Consider the following 17,980-nt stretch of genomic DNA (forward strand, 5'->3'; position numbering starts at 1 on the left):
CCACAAAAACAAGCTCTAAACGGCAAGGGCTCAAACAAGAAACCTACTGTCTCCGCAACATGGTGTGTGTCTGTGTGCATATATGTGTGTGCGCGATACTTTGGTCCAGTCCAACTCCCAGGACTGCGTCTAATCCTTCACCACAGCCCCATTTCGCTCAGTTGGCCACCAGGGCAAAGCCATAACAGTAAGCACAGGGCTGCAGTGATGCAGAGAAACAGGGCTGAATGAGAGAGGGACTTGGCTACAGGTACCAGCAGCTTTTTAGATAACCTTTTTCGCTTGGCTTACAGCACATCAGGACTTTGAATGTGACAAATGTCACTGCGATGCTCTCTGTGACAAAGCCAAAGCATACCAAGTGTGACAAAAAAATAAGAGGTTGAGTTCCATTGGTCCCGTTTGCACGATGTTTAAATGATGTCCTAGGGTCCTTTTCTGAAGCCGGTGGGATAATCTCAGTTTAACGAGACATGGCAAAAAAACGTATGTAATTCTGCTTTCCAGGCAACAGAATAATGCTCGTCAGCACTCAGTAACAGGCTGAATGTAAGTTTGTGGGAGAGAGAGAGTCACAGACAGATGATGATAAGTAAATGCATACCAAAAAACAAAACAACCAAGCTGAGCACAGTGGCCTGGATTTCAGAGCGTTAGCTAAGACAGGTGTTCCTTCTTACCTTAGCATGCAAATCCTGTATGATTTGAATCCTTTCAACTCACAGGATGTCAGTGATTTAGCCTTGCCAAAGGGGATTTTGGATGATAAAACCCAACACTTGCTTAGGCTGGCTGCAAAACAACTAAATGGGTCCCAATTCAACAAAAAAAAATTGGGGGGCCATCTGTGCATGATGATCAAACTCTCATAGCATGGAAATGACTGGCTCCAGAGTGATATTAGCAGTCCCAAAGTAACATGCTTTATGCTTTTAATACAAATGGAGATGATTTAGCCACTGACTGCAGATTCCCCTTCATCAATACCGAGATGATGGAAACCAATGTTGGTAAATATCCTTGTTTGTGGAAAAGTATAGTAACCTGTGAATGAAAACAGCAGCAATCAGTGAAATCGAATAAAGCTCAATTGGTCATGATGATTTCCCAGTGTGTGGGTTAACGTGTGAAGGTGTGAAGCAGCAAGGACATGGCAACAAGCAAACCAGTATCAATATATCAAGTTCTAGCTAGTTATAATCATTGTCTATTGTAATCGTTTAAAATCAGTTAGATAGTTAAGTCCTAACAGAAAACCAGTGTACCAGCTAGCTAAATAAGCTAGTCAAAGCTCGGCTGTCATTCAATTTCAATTGAGTTAGCTAGCTATGTCGCTCAAGGGGGTCAATCGGATATCATTCAGACACCACAAAACGTGATTATTGCATTCATGATAACAACTACTACGTTGGTAGTCTGCTAGCTAGCTAGTTAGATAGCTGCTAGAATGACAGGTTGACGTTTCTGTCTGTTACCATAACGTATCATGTTAGTCAGCTAGCTACCAGGTAAAGTTAGCAAGCTTGCCATCTTTTTTCAGCAAGCCTTCAGTTATTGAAGCTTGCACTTTCTTCTCTAACCGACAGTTAACTGCTGGACACAATCCCTCGCACAACGTCCCACGCTGTAACGTTTGCTGGCGTCAGCTAGCTAAGTGTCAAAGAAATGATAACCTACCAGTCGGAGTTGAATCGTCCCAAATAGCTGTTGTAGGGACACATTAAGAATGGCCGTTACACGATGCCCGTGCACGGTTATCCATAGCTACGGAATGGTTTGTTCTCTGTTTCACCGTCAGCCCGTTTGGATATGTGTGTCAGTGTGGGGGCTACTCTGGTAAAGCTTTTAGCCTAGTAACGTTAGCGCAATTCAGAACAGCAAAGCTTTGTGGGATGTAGCACTAGCTAGCTACTAGCCCAGGGGTATTCAACATGGGGTCCGCGAGGTACTGCAGGGGCCCACGAATATTTATTTATTTAAAATAAAAAATTGAAGTGGAACAAGTATATGTTTACATAGCTACCAACATTAGAAAATATGAGAATATATATTTTTATAATCTCTTATTACCTTATTTTTCTTAATATTGAGCAAATTACACTCACTGGAGTATCTTAAATAGGCTTTGAAAAAGCACATGCAAGTACCAGCAGAGGCAAGTACCGCTAGCTGCTGGTAAACTAAGCTGTCTTGACGTGGACATACTTTTTTTGCCAAAACATGGCTAACCTTTGTTTAACCAACAGCTGCTATTAACGAAAATGTGTTTGGAGTTAGCTTTCTAGCTAATAGGCTATTTGAGTTTATGCTTCCTCATACAATTATAATGTGGGCAGGTCAAAATACTGACTATCTACCAAAATATTAATTTTAAAAGGTTTAATAGTTCTCCTTGCCATTATCATTCACCTTTTTCACATGTAATAAAATATTTTTGCTAACATATGGTGGGGATCCCTGGGTTGCCAGTTTGCAAGGGCAGGGGTCCCTGGGCAAGAAAGGTTTGCACTAGCCCCCTGCACTATTGGATGATTGGTCAAAAGACTCATATGGTTCATAAATAACCATTTCTATTTTAGAGTGATTTTTATGCGTGCTCAGAAAAGTTGGCACACTATATATTTTTTATTTAACCTTTATTTAACTAGGCAAGTCAGTTAAGAACAAATTCTTATTTTCAATGACAGCCTAGGAACAGTGGGTTAACTGCCTTGTTCAGGGGCAGAACAACAGATGTTTACCTTGTCAGCTCAGGGATTTGATCTTGCAACCTTTTGGTTACTAGTCCAACACTCCAACCACTAGGCTACCTGCCGCCCCAATAGACCCACGTGGACCCGGCAATGGCTCAGCATAGCTTATAGCATATTTATTTTATGCTAATAAGGTGAATTTATTGACTTATAGAAGGCCTAGCCAACATACAAAGACCAATTCATTAACCAGAAGAGCAACTTGGCTGATAAACATCATTTTTTGGTCATTCGGATCCAATCGAGTCTGGTCTAGACCCGGTCCTGTTAGGGTACGTATCGGGTCTAGGTCTGGTTGTTGTTGGGTCCATTAGGGTTTCATTGTTCTAGGGTCCGGGTCCCCTTTTTATTTTATGATCAGGTCCGGGTTTGATTGTCCAGGTCCAACTTTTTGGAACCGAGAAGACCTTTACTCTAAACTGTGCCTTGTATTTGAGTGGAATACTGTAGATCTGCATCAGCTAAGAATCTCCTCTTTATCCCGGTAATATTGATAAAGACATCTATTACAAATGATTGTAACTAACAATTGTCTTACATGTAACTAACATGTCTCATATGTAACTAACATGTGCTGATTTTTATTGGCAAAAATCATAATAAAAGTAGGGAAGTAGGGTACAGAGCTAAGCTGTGTGAGGGCTACTCTGACCCCCCACCCTGTCCTTCTGTTGCTGGCTAGGAGGGGGCTGGGGTTCAAACAGTGCTTCCAAAGGTCCTAGTACCACAACAACATGAACAGCAATCAGACAGAGAGCAGAGCGAACTCTAAAGAACCTGTCTACAGCAGGTCTCTAACCACTACCATCGTGTAGGTTTTTGCTTGTTTTGAGTAAAAACCTACAGCTCATGCCCTATACATGCTGCAGCTGCTGTGGAAATATGAGCAAAACTGACACTTGAATAATTTATTAACAAGCTGTCAGGGATATAATAGAGAGAGATGGCATTGTCTGTGACTCATTTCAGCCTTAAAACCCCTTGGAGCTTTGGTAATATTGATATTTCCTGCGTTGTTATTTTTACATTGTTGTGACAGATGTTTTTTCATCTTCCTTGTGTGGAAACTTTGGGCACTGTCCGCAAACTAGACTTTGATGAAATCATTATAGTAATTTACCAGTGGAAAGCATGGCCCTGGTTTTTCATGAGAGCTGTCTGTTTTGATTCCAGTTAGAGGTCCCTGTTCCAGACTGTGGTTCTGCTCTATGGGTCCTTGGTAATGGTTCTGATGCTTGTGGACTTCCTATGTTTCTATCGTGTGTGGGGTCTTACAGTAACGTCAGCTCTTAGGAGGCCTGTCACCTGTCCCCGCTGGATCTCTAGCCTCTTCTTCCCCTACAGTAACAAGACACAGCAGCAGTACTACCTTGGCAATGGGAGGGACTCAGGAGTCCTATGTGAGCACAAGATTCCTCGAGACTCCTCTTGTCTCTAAAGCAACAGAGGACACACACAACAAGTAGGCAATTTGTCTGACCCATTAAAGACAGGGTGTCCAAGGACAAGGTTCCCCCCCCCAGAAGTTTCACATGTTTTGTTTTAACCCTCAACTGGCACACCTGATTCAATTACTCAACTAATCTTCAACCCTTTGACTAATTGAATCAGGTGTGCCAGTTTAGGGTTAAAACAAAAATGTGAAATGTCTGGGTGGCCCGTGGACAGGGTCCTAGGAGACTAGTCCAGGAATTTCCATGCCAAATCCTACATTTGACCATCTTAATCCCTTGATGGCCAGAAAACAAATTGATAGCATACTGCCACACTATGACATAACAGGGTATAAGGGAGATATGTATGTGGTGATATGATATTACGTGTATATTTCCAATATCTACAGTACCAGTCAAAAGTTTGGACACACCTACAGTACTCATTCAAGGGTTTTTCTTTGTTTTTTTACCGTTTTCTACATTGTAGAATAATAGTGAAGACATCAAAACTATATTTGAGATTCTTCAAAGTAGCCACCCTTTGCCTTGATGACAGCTTTGCACACACTTGCCATTCTCTCAACCAGCTTCACCTGGAATGCTTTTCCAACAGTCTTGAAGGAGTCCCACATATGCTGAGCACTTGTGGGCTGCTTTTCCTTCACTCTGTGGTCCAATTCATCCCAAACCATCTCAATTGGGTTGAGGTTCGGTGATTGTGGAGGCCAGGTCATCTGATGCAGCACTCCATCTTGGTCAAATAGCCCTTACACAGCCTGGAGGTGGGTTGGATCATTGTACTACTTTGAAGAATCTAAAATCTAAAATAAATATTGATTTGTTTAACACTTTTTTGGTTACTACATGATTTCATGTGTGTTATTTCAGTTGTGATGTCTTCACTCTTATTATACAATGTAGAAAATAGTAAAAATAAAGAAAAACCCTTGAATGAGTATGTGTGTCCAAACTTTTGACTGGTACTGTATCTATTTTTTTTATTTGTATGTTTAGCTCACATCATTTAAAAGTATGCATTAAGGTGTCTTTAATGTAATAAATGTGTCAAAAACGAATGTAGACATTAATAAATGCATTTATATAGCTTCCAAAATATATATATATTTTTTTTTTACAATTGAGGAGTACCAAGTTGGCGGTAGCTTCAATACAACGCCCCCTGTCAGTCATCCAATGTTTATACTTATTATTGGTTGACACATCTTGCTTTGAAATTAATTTCCATCACTGGAGGTTGGTGGCACCTTATTTGGGGAGGATGGGCCCGTAGTAATGGCAGGAACATAATAAGTGGAATGGTATCAAAGAGGTTTCCATGTGTTTGATGTAATTCCATTCACTCAGTTCCAGACATTATTATGAGCACCCTCCCCTTAGCAGCCTCCTGTGATTTCCATAATCCAGAAATTGCACATAAATATTTAAGGCTAGATGCAGTCTTTGGTGATGAAATGATTTAGATACAATGGATCAGCTTTTAATGAAATCACTCAGATGTATTAACATTGCAAGTTTTTCTGTCAGACAGCCTTCTAAAGTCTTGGTGTTTTTGGTTTACAAACAATAACTGAGACATTGGAAATCTAGTGGAAATAGGAAAGGGAAGAAAAAATTATCCATATTATAAGAAGGTTCAAATCAATAATTTCTGTTTCTCTGTGCATTATAGAACAACATAAATAATATGTTGGAAACATTAAACACTTGTAGAAATTGTCAGGGAATGCAAAGGAAATGCATGATGGGAAAAATGTCAGCAAGAATAGGAATAGCATCAGCAATCCAGTGTTAATATATGTAATTAGTTTCAACTCGTCGGACAACTGCACAGCATGCATTCAATACGCTGATCTGACCTCCCACAATCGAACGGATCAAATTCTCTCACACCCATCTCCAGCATCGTATGGAGCTGGAGGCAAGAGAGGAAAATGACCAGGAAGATGCTCTACAAATGTCGGCGCCCAGGGAAGACACGTTTCCGAGGTGAGCAGGACGACTATGGGGTTACGTCCGGATGCCGCCAGGCTGCAAGCAAAGTCGTGAGAATAGGAATATTGGGCCAGGGACACAAACATGTGGATTTCTGAGGAATGGAGGGAACAAATAGGAAGAAGAGGTCGAAGAGAATGAGGAAAACAGAGGTTTGGATTTGAATTTGAGGAACATAGGGTGTTGAATAAGACTGGTGTCAAGTGCAAACAGAGTGGGCTGTGCGCCAGCCCGAATTCTGGAGGTGAAATGGAAGTGAATGAGGGCGAGTTAAGCGAGGTGGAAATTGTGTTGAAGAACTCGAAACATGAGCCTGGCATCAATGGACATGATAAAGAAGAATCTGGTCCAGTAGGAGTGACATTTTTGTAGAAAGGGGATCATTGCTTTTTAGCGGATCCATTTTTGGTTTCTGGGTGGATGAGAAAGGAGGTGGGTGCATTTGAATCAGTGAAGGTAACCTGTCGTGAACTTGTGATATTTGTTTGTATTTATTATGACCAGAGGGAGTGGACGCTCTATGTCACGCTACTTGGGTTAAGATCTGTACCATTGAAAGGAATAATTTAGAGTTAAGTGTGAAGTTAAAGATTCCTGGTGTTTGTGATGCCTGCTGTTTGGTGCAACCCAGACCGGTGGGGAGCGCTGTGAAACAGTCACTGTAATCTACCCTGCCGCACGAGCATGCTTTTGCGGCACAGTCGATAGTGCGCCGGACCTCGGGCTAGAAGTTCGAGGGTTCGAGACCTGCTCCCTGCTATTTCATTACAATATATATAAGTATAGCCTAATGGATTTATTTTGTAGTCCAGTTGAGGGCGGTAATGCAGCATATTGGATGCCAAAGGGTAAAGTGTACAAAACGTAGTCCACTCTGTTCAAAACAGATTCTTATTTTGGGAACAGAAAATTCAATTGAGATCAAATGTTTAATCAATGAGAATTTGCAGAATGTCAGCCAAAACCCATGTCGTTTCATCTTCTCACACTGCCGGCCAGTGGGTTTCCTTTCACTACCATATTTGGTAATGACTGGAAACGCAAAGCGGATGCTTCACATTTATACATCCGGTTGAAGTATCTGTCTCGTTGTTCTATCTGTAGCACTGATCGCAACGTTGTACGGATTGTTTTGTTTACGCTACCGCGAAACGCAGAGTTGCTGATGAATTGGTTTGGATTTGGCTTCAACGGCTTTGGGCAAATACGAACGAATGAAAAATTGACTGATGGGGAAAGTGCCGGAGATGCCAACGTGACATATCCAATCTCTATTGATATTGTTTGTCGGAATTTGGAAGAGGAGCCTGTCCAAATCTGTCAACATAATAGCGATGTTGATACGCAGATCAGGACAAGTTGGAGTCGAAGAGCAGCTCTGCATTCAAATAGTGAGTGGAGTACTCAACTCGATCATCCCTTACAAAAGGAGATTGCAGTCAGAGCGTAGTATAACTGCAGTATGCTGCCAAATCCTGCGTCCAAAATACCCGTCGACTGCAGTTTCAAAACTGCTATATTTTTTTGTAAGGGCTGCCTTCTCGTAATAACTGGCAGACCGCTCAACCAGAGACCGTAGTGAAAGATTGATAACTGCATGAACCAGTTTCCAGTGTATCAATTAAGTTGCAACCATGTACCTCAATTCGTAAACCTACATGGACTGTTTCAAAGTTTCCCCTTAACTGTATCATTTGTTTACGTTTCAGGTGATGGAAGGCTGTGTTTGGCAGGTTTTGGAGTAGGGACCCCCAGTCAGAGAGGATGTGGCGGCTGTGTAGAGGAAAGCCGAGGGTGCCAGGATGCACATATCAGCGAGGGATATCTGGCCCTGTCTTTCACAGACAGAGTAGAGTGCTGGAACTCTGAGCGAAATGAGAAGAAACCAGGGTGGAGTATGGTGATTCCAGATAATACTGGTATTGATTCATACTGACTGGCGCTGTAGCATAGATGGTACTACCCACAACCCCTAGAATTAAGTAAATATGGTTATTTCCCCCACTCAGGTCCATGTACAGGTGTGTGGCAAATATATTGAAGCTCTAATCAATAGTTGCATTTCAATAATGTTGTAATCATAATGCATTCTTGTGTTTTGTAGGGCCCTCACTAGCATTCCCATTAGTTCCAGGAGGGTACATAGCTTCCAACCCTCCCTTTTACCGCCCACTTTCCCCACAACTACTGGCTGTTAGCCTGGCACTAGGCACAGAGCACGCAGTCCTCCTCACTGCATCTGGAGACATCTACACCTGGGGCTCAGGCAGGTGAAGACAACAAATGTCATGTTTCGTAATGGAATTAACAAATCCTGTACAACAGTTTAATCAATAGGCATTTTTTAAGCACACCTTTCATAGGTTACTGATGACTATTTTGGGTACATCAGACATGGCAGAATGAACGACAGCATAGGATCTGTATTAAATGTTCTGAAAACCTTGCTTCCTTGTGTTGGCAGCCATGGGCAGCTGGGACATGGGGACCTGAGCCCGCAGGAGGAGCCCAGAGTAATGGAGGCACTAATGGGTATGTCCATGAGCACTGTGGCCGCCGGGGGTTGGCACTCTGTCTGCACCAGTGGTAAGAGGGACTGACTGGGATGGAACTTACAAAAGAATGATAAAGTAGAGTGATTGCATTGCATTACATTATTCAGTCAATGTGATCACTAGTCTGGTCCACAGCTGGGGGAGACCTGTACGTGTGGGGCTGGAATGAGAGTGGCCAGGTGGGACTGCCATCACGAGCCCTAAGAGGAGAGCAGCAGAAGAGCCAGGACACAGGTCTGCCTGTCTGAAATCTGTGTTATATTTTGGGAGGGCAGACCCACCAGCTTAGCTCGTTTTAAAATTCAGTGTTCATACAGGCAAATGGATGATACTTATAGACCCTCTAATTGGCTGCGTTGCAAAACACCTACATTGAGGTTCTGGACTGGTGTAGATAGACAACATATAAATATGTTATATCTGAACTGCTGTATGTTTAGGTGGTGCCAGCACATGTAAAGATGAAGAGAGCTACAACGACGTGTTCATATCAATACAGGCCTTCCCAGCCCTGGTGGATGTTACTCAGTCATGCGAGGTCAGCAAGATCAGCTGTGGGTCGCGTCACACTGCGGCAGTCACAAGTAAGAGCCCTTCACACAAGCTGCCTCAAACTACTAAATTAGAGAGATGACTGAGTATTTTTTCTCTTTATTTCACAGGTACAGGTGATCTCTACACTTGGGGCTGGGGTAAGCTTTAAAATGTAAAATATTCTAGTCTACTGGGGCAAGCTTTAAAATGTCAAATATTGTAGTCTACGTGGCTTTGAGTAGGCCTGTGTATTGAATAAATAGCCGTTATGTATTTCACCCAGGAATTCATATCAATTAATGGATAGACATGGCCTTTTCTCATATGCATGGCTACAAGCTTCACATTTGCCACCGTTTCAGGTGAATACGGCCAGCTGGGACAGGGGACTGAGAACAGTTCAGATGAGCCAAGAAGGGTAGAGTTTTTCAAGGACCAGGGGCTGCGTGTGGTGGATGTAGTGTGTGGACCATGGAACACTTTTGTTTCTGCTATCAAAGAGGATCCCTCTCCATCCTGACACAAATATCATTAATCCTCTAACCAATAACTACATAGAATGGAAAAACTGCCTGTAGGAGTTGAGCACTAAGGACAGTGCACAGATTGATTGACTAGCTGCTTGTTTCAGACAAATAAAGTAAAGTCAGTGACTAAGACTTGATTACTTTTATTCTAGCTCTTTATAGATTTTAAAAAGTTTCCGTTGAGAGAGCACTGACATGATGTAGAAATACATTTTCAAACAGAAAATATTAATCTACCTATAATTTAGGTTGTGGATCAGACTTTCCCCCCCGGAAAAATGATTCTCTACTTTACGCACACTCTGTACTACTCAGAACAGGCTACTCTGGCTAATGGAGCTTGTTTGATCAAAGCTGATTCAATGTCTGCAAGATCACAATGATGGTATTCTACAAAACAGAACCGAATATAATAGTATGACATTACTGTCAGACAACAACAAAATAATCCATGTGGCCACTTGGCAAAAACACAGCCTAAACTATGCTACAGTTTAACATCTGCTCTAAAATTTGCTCACTAGCCCATAATTCAAAACAACAATAACACGAAGATCTAAATGCATATCCCATGAAGCTGATTAGATCAAATGGTTGGTATGCAGATGCTGCATGGATGTTTAACCGGTAAAAACTTGAATTATCAGAGCTCGCCAGCGTGTAGTCCTAAAACCCAGGAAATTAGTTACCTTTGGTTTGTTCAGCCATCCCTATGTGAAAAATGAATGGGGAAAGAATAGGGTTTTGGAATAAATGTAGAAAATAAGGTCTGAGGTTAACACAGGCTGAGGAGATCTTGTGTTTTGTTATATCGGATAATACCAGTCAGTTAACATGACCTTTATGAATTAAGCCTTTGTGCTATGCTTTTTTTGTTGTTGATTATATGAATTCTTCAAAATTCAAGAAAGTGATGTTAGCTGATGAAGATTCTCATAATCAAAAAAATCTCACTCCGTATAATTTAAGGCAAAATCTCAAAGTTATTGGTATTACAATGAAAAAAATAGAGGTCCTCTTAGTATGAATAGAACAGAATCCAAAGCATCCATATCCTGGTGTGTTATTCGTAGACTTCACAGCACAATCTTAAAAGAACTGAAGAAAAATTTGGAATATTAGAGGGGGGGTACATAGTTAAAATGTAGCGATTATGGAGAGATATTCTAATCAGATTTCAACTCACCTGACGAAATCTGGTGACCTGGAGATAACATGTTGGAACTCTGACAGATTTACTGTCCCATCTTTGTCTATATCTGACTCTTCAAGAATCTGTCAAATTGAAAAGTAAATAAGTAGTTGATTTACCCTTGGATATTGCAGACGGAGACTTGAAATCATATAAAGCAAACCTGACTATACCATACACAGGTCTTCCTTGAGGTAGGCTGACATTGGGAAGGACCAATAGTGGCCTTAATCTGTAAACTTACATTGCTGATGAGCTGCCTCATCTCTTCAGGTGTAAGCCTTGTGTCTTCAGTCTCACCAGTCAAACAGTTCACCAGCTTCTCCAGGTCCCCACCATCCAGAGTGCCATCGTCATCAAAGTCTGAACAGACAAAACAATTCCCATTTTGTTTTCACCAGCCACCCACACACTGCCAGACATCATGAATACATGACATACCCCATGTGTACCCCATGAATTCCCAACAATTGTATTACCAAAAATGCGGAATGCATAGTGGGACTTGATTTCCAGTGTAGCTGAATCGCTGAAGGCACTCAAGAGATCAAGAAAGTCCTCAAAGGTGAGACTTCCATCTTTCATATCAGATGTTGAGAATACATGGCAGATCCTTTTCCTGAAAGGGTTGGACTAAAGGGTGGGGACAGAACATAAACATTAAGGACCAAAGGAAATCCAACATGTTACAATGATTTGTAACAACATTCAAGTATTAGTAATGGAGTAGAATTTCAATTGCAATCTTGTCACCTTGAGTTCTGGCAGTGAAAGGACTTTCTCCATGGGCACACTGGTGAGGTTTCTGTCCTCTTTGGAGAGGAGTTCACTGAATCGCTTGTGTGCCCTACAGAAAGGACGCATCAAACAAACTCAGCTCTGCCTGTATGGATGTTGATTGTTCATCAAGTCCCTTTCGCAATAAATCTAAAATGACAAACCATTCCAACCTAGTTCAAACAATCCATCTTGCCGGTCAAATTTCTTTGTAAATTAGGACTTTAGCCCTTCAGTTGACAAGGACGTTAAGCTCTGGCAAAATGGAGCCTATGTATTTATATACTGTATTTGTATCAAATAGGATATTGAAAACAACAGTATCAGTCAATTGAAATGATCATGAATAAAGCTAGTTACTTACAACATAATTTCTTGTTTTGTAAGAAATGTCAGCTCCTGGAAGGGAAGTGTTAATACATTATTTTCTAATACTACACACGCATTCCATATTTTTACCACAACTTCTTGCTTTTATCAGTCACTTGCAATGTGCTCAACAAGTTGTCCTACTGGTTAGCTAGCTAACAGTCGTCAAAAGCTGAAAATGCACTCGCTAGTTAATATAGGCAATAATTCAAGCTGAGCCGCGACTCTTTTATGAGGGCAAAAAGTAACGATAAATAGCTAGCTGGCTAAAAACAACTTGGTTCGCTTTTAGGTAACGTTAGTTATTCCCTAACCTAGTAACAATGGCCAACAACTTGTTGTGTACACTTTATTGGCTAGATATCTAATTCACGTTAAATATCTTATGTCACCTGATATTCTGAGAGCAGATCCTTCCCTAATTGACTTGCTGTTGTTCCCATGTTTCCCTTCTTCTGTTTGTTAAGCTAGATAACTTCTGAGAACTTTCTGCTTCGATAACTTTCCAAAGGAGCCACTTCCCTTTCCGGAATTTACGTAATATTATTAAGTAGAAGTGCCACCTGCTATTCTGCGGCTGCCTGAGTCAATGGAACCCAGACCCGAGTTGTGTTCGAATACTCATAATAACCTTACTATTTGTGACGTGAATTGAGTATATAGTATGCTTATTGGTCATAGTATGGATATAGTTAGTATGCCAAAAGTTCCCGGATGACGTACGAAATTCGCCAAAATACGAAAGCTGTGTTCGAATACCCATACTAACATACTGTATACTACATACTTAATGAGCATACTATATACTATTAGTTAATTTTAGTATAATGTAAACAAATTGTATCTGTAGCGACCCGCACAGACAGCTGTGTGTTATGTGTTAGGCTAGAAGGTGGTTGTGTTGTACTTACCAGTACCCAGTGTTCGCGGGGTCCGACATGCCAATCAACCTGCTATCTGCCAATCACAGGAATGCCTGGAATGTTCTGATGCCGGTCATCCTGGCGGTTGGCGGAGTGGCGTGGAGGGGGGTTGGGCAGGGGGATGGAAGCATTGGAAGTTAAGACCAGGTTTAGCCTTTTTTCTCTCTCTTACGTCTGGGCTTCACAAAAGAAGGTCATGATTGGCTTGTGGGTTATCTTTCATTTATTTGGCGTGGGCTACGGCCAAACAGTAGCCTGTGTAAAGTTGGTTTAATAAACCGTCAATTCGTAAACTCAAACCTCTGTCTGGACAATTGTTCCTTTATGATCTAGTCAGGTCATTACAGTATCCTTTCAGTTGAGCTTACTAGCTCTTCATCTGTCTACTGGAAGTTGATGCTGTTGCTATGCAACCTCTTGCTATCTAGTTAGAATAACAAATGAGTAGTTTGACATTTTAAGACTTCTTCGGGCGTGTTCTTCAATTCAATCCGGAGTGCTGGGAGTGTGCTCATACATTCAGAGCATTGTCTGTTTGTGCACACACTGGATGTTCGGGTGGAGGAGTATGGTTGATTTGAGCGTTCTGACCTTAGAACCGCAGTCAAGCACCCAAGCTAATGCCATTCTTCAGGAAATGGGTGTGGCTTCATAACTTTTCAGATTTGAAGAAAATGGCAGAAAATATGCAGCCGAAGTCAGGCGAGAGTAGATACAAATGAATTGCTTTAACTAATTATGACAAATGTTAAGAACATTTTGAAAAGTGTAATAAAGTAATGCCTTTTCAAATAAATTACGTTGACTGACAATTTGTTTGCTACGCTATCCTTACAAACTGCATAGCATTACAGCAATATATACCATATGTTAGCTAGTTACCTAACGTTAGTTGGCTGGCTACTAATACATCAAACGTGCCAGGCAGTATATTAACTAACTACCCAACGTTTATTGACATGATTATTTACGTAATGTTGGATCCTGTTTTACATTATAGCCTTCACCATATATATGATTTAATATTATCTGCTGTTGGCTTGTGTGGATGTATGTATGTGTTATGCAACATAGCTGACTTGAAACATTGTTAACAGTTACAGGGCCATGGGCCTTTCTCGTGATGGAAAAATACAGAGTAGCATGGGATTTGCAGAACAAGTGGTCTTTTGTTAACAGGAGCCAGGTGCGAGATAACGGTATGGAGCATGAGCGCATGGATGTTCTTCACAGCAACAGTTACATCTATCAACAGAAGCGCCAAGAGGCGGGGACCCGCCGGAGTGCCTGCAATAGGCTGAGCAAGTTTAAACCACGCCCAGTCTTTCCTGTGATAGGCCAACAGACGGGTTGGAACTGTCTATCACAGTATAAAGAATACTGTTTACATACATCTACGTCAGTTACCTGTTCTGCCCTGCGTGGTATTACAGTGCGCCCGTATATACAAAAGTTGCATTTGCCATTTATTACTTAGCTAATAAAAAATACATAGTATACAATCGGTGACTCATTGTTATATTTATCCTGATACCAGATTCGAATTTACGCAACTCTAACAGTAATTCTTAGCCAAATTGTATCGTCGTAAGATTCAATGGCTATCTACTCTGATTTCAGAGCATTCTCGCGCAGAATAACTCAGTGAGAGTGAGAGTCAGTGAGAGTCTGTACATAGTCAAAATATTTCCTTAATTTTGGGTCAATCACAGTGGTTTGGTATTCTGCCACTGTGTACTCTCTTTAGGGCCAAATAGCATTCTAGTTTGCTTTTTGGTTAAGTATTTCCAATGCGTGAAGTAATTATCTTTTTGTTTTCTCATGATTTGGTTGGGTGTAATTGTGTTGCTGTCCTGGGGCTCTGTGGGGTCTGTTTGTGTTTGTGATCAGAGCCCAGGACCAGCTTGTTTAGGGGGCTCTTCTCCAGGTTCATTTCTCTGTAGGTAATGGCTTTGTTATGGATGGCTTGGGAATCGCTTCCTTTTAGGTGGTTGTATAATTTGACGTCTCTTTTCAGGATTTTCATCATTAGTGGCTATCGGCCTAATTCTGCTCTGCATGCATTATTTGGTGTTTACGTTGTACACTGAGGATATTTTTGCAGAATTCTGCATGCAGAGTCTCAATTTGGTATTTGTCCCATTTTGTGAATTCTTGGTTGGTGAGCGGACCCCAGACCTCATAACCATAAAGGACAATTGGTTCTGTAACCGATTAAAGTATTTGTAGCCAGATCCTAACTGGTATGTCAAATTTTATGTTCCTTTTGATGACACACAAGACCTTCTTGACTTCTCTCTCAGATTGTTCACAGCTTTGTGGAAGTTACCTGTTGTGCTGATGTTTAGGCCGAGGTATGTATTGTTTTTTTGTGTACTCTAGGGCAACAGTGTCTAGATGGAAATGGTATTTGTGGTCCTGGCAAATTGACATTTTTTGGAACACCATTATTTTTGTCTTACTGAGATTTATTGTCAGGGCCCAGGTCTGACAGAATCTGTGCAGAATATCAATGTGCTGCTGTAGGCCCTCTTGGTTGGGGACAGACACACCAGATCATCAGCAAACAGTAGACATTTGACTTCAGATTCTAGTAGGGTGAGGCCGGGTGCTGCAGACTCTTCTAGTGCCCTCGCCAATTTATTGATATATATGTTGAAGAGGGTGGACTTTAAGCTGTGTCCTTGTCTCAACCCCAGCTCTGTGGGAAGAAAGTTTTTTTTTGTGCCAATTTTCACCACACACTTGTTGTTTGTGTACATGGATTTTATCATGTCGTATGTTTTTCCCCCAACACCACTTTCCATCCAATTGTATCGCAGACCCTCATGCCAAATTGAGTCTAAAGCTTTTTTGAAATCCACAAAGCATGAGAAGACTTTGCCTTTGTTTTGTTTGTTTGTCAATTAGAGTGAGAACGGTGAATACGTTGTCTGTCGTATGGTAAATTGATAAAACGGCAATTTGACATTTGCTCACTACATTTTTTTTCACTGAGGACATGTCTGCTGTTAATGATAATGCAGTGGATTTTCCCAAGGTTGCTGTTGACGCATATCCCCTGGTACATATTGGGGTCAAATTTGTCTCCACTTTTGTGGATTGGGGTGATCAGTCCTTGGTTCCAAATATTGGGGAAGATGCTAGAGCTGAGGATGATGTTAGAGTTTAAGTTTAGCCAATTTGAATATGTGGTCTGTATATTTTATCATTTAATTTAGAATGCCATCAACCCCACAGTCTTTTTTGGGTTGGAGGGTTTGTATTTTGTCCTGTAGAATCCAGTGGGTTCTGGTAGTCTTTAATAGTTGATTCTAATATTTGTATTTGATCATGTACAGTTGAATTCAGAAGTTTACATACACTTAGGTTGGAGTCATTAAATCTCATTTTTCAACCATCCCACAAATTTCTTGTTAACAAACTATAGTTTTGGCAAGTCGGTTAGGACATCTAATTTGTGCATTACACAAGTACATTTTCTAACGATTGATTACAGACAGGTTATTTCACTTTTCATTTACAGTATCACAATTCCAGTTGGTCAGAAGTTTACATTCACTAAGAGTTTCAAGGCCTACCTTGAAACTCAGTGCCTCTTTGCTTGACATCATGGGAAAATCAAAAGAAATCAGCCAAGACTTCAGAAAAAAAATTGTAGACCTCCACAAGTCTGGTTCATCCTTGGGAGCAATTTCCAAATGCCTGAAGGTACCACGTTCATCTGTACAAACAATAGTACGCAAGTATAAACACCATAGGACCACACAGCCATCATACCGCTCAGGAAGGAGACGAGTTTTGTCTCCTAGAGATGAACGTACTTTGGTGTGAAAAGTGCAGTCAATCCCAGAACAACAGCAAAGGACCTTGTGAAGATGCTGGAGGAAACAGGTACAAAAGTATTTATATCCACAGTAAAACGAGTCCTATATCAACATAACCTGAAAGGCCGCTCAGCAAGGAAGAAGCCACTGCTCCAAAACCGCCATAAAAAAGGCAGACTACGGTTCGCAACTGCACATGGGGACAAAGATCATACTTTTTGGAGAAATGTCCTCTGGTCTGATGAAACAAAAATATAACTGTTTGGCCATAATGACCATCGTTATGTTTGGAGGAAGAAGGTGAACGCTTGCAATTTGAAGAACACCATCCCAACTGTGAAGCACGGGGGTGGCAGCATCATGTTGTGAGGGTGCTTTGCTGCAGGAGGGACTGGTGCACTTCACAAAATAGATGGCTTCATGAGGGAGGAATATTATGTGGATATATTGAAGCAACATCTCAAGACATCAGTCAGGAAGTTAAAGCTTGGTCGCAAATGGGTCTTCCAAATGGACAATGACCCCAAGCATACTTCCAAAGTTGTGGCAAAATGGCTAAAGAACAACAAAGTCAAGGTAGTGGAGTGACCATCACAAAGCCCTGACCTCAATCATATAGAACATTTGTGGGCAGAACTGAAAAAGCGTGTGCGAGCAAGTAGGCCTACAAACCTGAATCCGTTACACCAGCTCTGTCAGGATGAATGGGCAAAAATTCACCCAACTTATTGTGGGAAGCTTGTGGAAGGCTACCCTAAATGTTTGACCCAAGTTAAGCAATTTAAAGGCAATGCTACCAAATACTTGTCACGTTCTGACCTTTTTTCCTTTGTTTTGTATTTATTTAGTATGGTCAGGGCGTGAGTTGGGTGGGCAGTCTATGTTTGTTTTTCTATGATTTGGCGATTTGTATGTTTCGGCCTAGCATGGTTCTCAATCAGAGGCAGGTGTCATTAGTTGTCTCTGATTGAGAATCATACTTAGGTAGCCTGGGTTTCACTGTTTGTTTGTGGGTGATTGTCTATGTTGATTGCTTGTGTCACCACAGTTCTCATTAGCTTCACAGTCGTTATT

General features: G+C 41.3%; 2 protein-coding genes and 1 long non-coding RNA gene across 5 annotated transcripts; 1 reads left to right on the forward strand and 2 right to left on the reverse strand.

Annotated features, from left to right (window-relative positions):
• Positions 1-22: 22 nt before the first annotated feature.
• On the reverse strand, positions 23-1,876 carry LOC139373330 (uncharacterized). Its single transcript, XR_011627563.1, has 3 exons — positions 1,678-1,876; positions 681-1,044; positions 23-543 (listed from the first exon to the last, which is right to left on the reverse strand). It is a non-coding gene; the product is annotated as an uncharacterized lncRNA (long non-coding RNA).
• A 5,170-nt stretch (positions 1,877-7,046) lies between these two features.
• On the forward strand, positions 7,047-14,468 carry LOC139373333 (RCC1 domain-containing protein 1-like). Of its 3 annotated transcripts, none has more exons than XM_071113747.1 (8): positions 7,047-7,593; positions 7,912-8,121; positions 8,307-8,472; positions 8,667-8,788; positions 8,893-8,991; positions 9,198-9,341; positions 9,420-9,449; positions 12,628-13,875. In XM_071113747.1, exons 1-8 carry the CDS (start codon positions 7,170-7,172, stop codon positions 12,636-12,638), a joined length of 1,206 nt encoding a protein of 401 aa, XP_070969848.1. In that variant the 5' UTR covers positions 7,047-7,169; the 3' UTR covers positions 12,639-13,875. The 3 variants fall into 3 exon arrangements, with proteins under 3 accessions (XP_070969848.1, XP_070969840.1, XP_070969857.1); XM_071113739.1 differs by lacking the exon at positions 12,628-13,875 and adding an exon at positions 9,654-9,945 and having other exon boundaries at positions 7,048-7,593; XM_071113756.1 differs by lacking the exon at positions 12,628-13,875 and adding an exon at positions 14,259-14,468 and having other exon boundaries at positions 7,311-7,593.
• Positions 7,483-12,850, reverse strand: LOC139373351 (calcium and integrin-binding protein 1-like). Its single transcript, XM_071113770.1, has 7 exons — positions 12,549-12,850; positions 12,152-12,186; positions 11,764-11,857; positions 11,490-11,643; positions 11,255-11,373; positions 11,005-11,093; positions 7,483-10,916 (listed from the first exon to the last, which is right to left on the reverse strand). Exons 1-7 carry the CDS (start codon positions 12,597-12,599, stop codon positions 10,895-10,897), a joined length of 564 nt encoding a protein of 187 aa, XP_070969871.1. The 5' UTR covers positions 12,600-12,850; the 3' UTR covers positions 7,483-10,894.
• Positions 14,469-17,980: the final 3,512 nt, after the last annotated feature.

This window comes from Oncorhynchus clarkii, chromosome 2 (genome assembly GCF_045791955.1).
Source record: "Oncorhynchus clarkii lewisi isolate Uvic-CL-2024 chromosome 2, UVic_Ocla_1.0, whole genome shotgun sequence".
Classification (NCBI taxonomy): domain Eukaryota; kingdom Metazoa; phylum Chordata; class Actinopteri; order Salmoniformes; family Salmonidae; genus Oncorhynchus; species Oncorhynchus clarkii.

What these genes read in the sequence shown, in the direction of transcription:
- LOC139373333 (XM_071113739.1), top strand. Translation starts at nt 7,170, where the DNA reads ATGTCGTTTCATCTTCTCACACTGCCGGCCAGTGGGTTTCCTTTCACT. An exon ending in TCACACTGCGGCAGTCACAA is followed by an intron (nt 9,342 to 9,419) that starts GTAAGAGCCCTT and finishes TTTATTTCACAG; the next exon opens with GTACAGGTGATCTCTACACT. An exon ending in TCTCTACACTTGGGGCTGGG is followed by an intron (nt 9,450 to 9,653) that starts GTAAGCTTTAAA and finishes CCACCGTTTCAG; the next exon opens with GTGAATACGGCCAGCTGGGA.
- LOC139373351 (XM_071113770.1), bottom strand. Translation starts at nt 12,599, where the DNA reads ATGGGAACAACAGCAAGTCAATTAGGGAAGGATCTGCTCTCAGAATAT. An exon ending in TGAGGCAGCTCATCAGCAAT is followed by an intron (nt 11,094 to 11,254) that starts GTAAGTTTACAG and finishes TCAATTTGACAG; the next exon opens with ATTCTTGAAGAGTCAGATAT. An exon ending in AGGTCACCAGATTTCGTCAG is followed by an intron (nt 10,917 to 11,004) that starts GTGAGTTGAAAT and finishes ATTTTTCTTCAG; the next exon opens with TTCTTTTAAGATTGTGCTGT.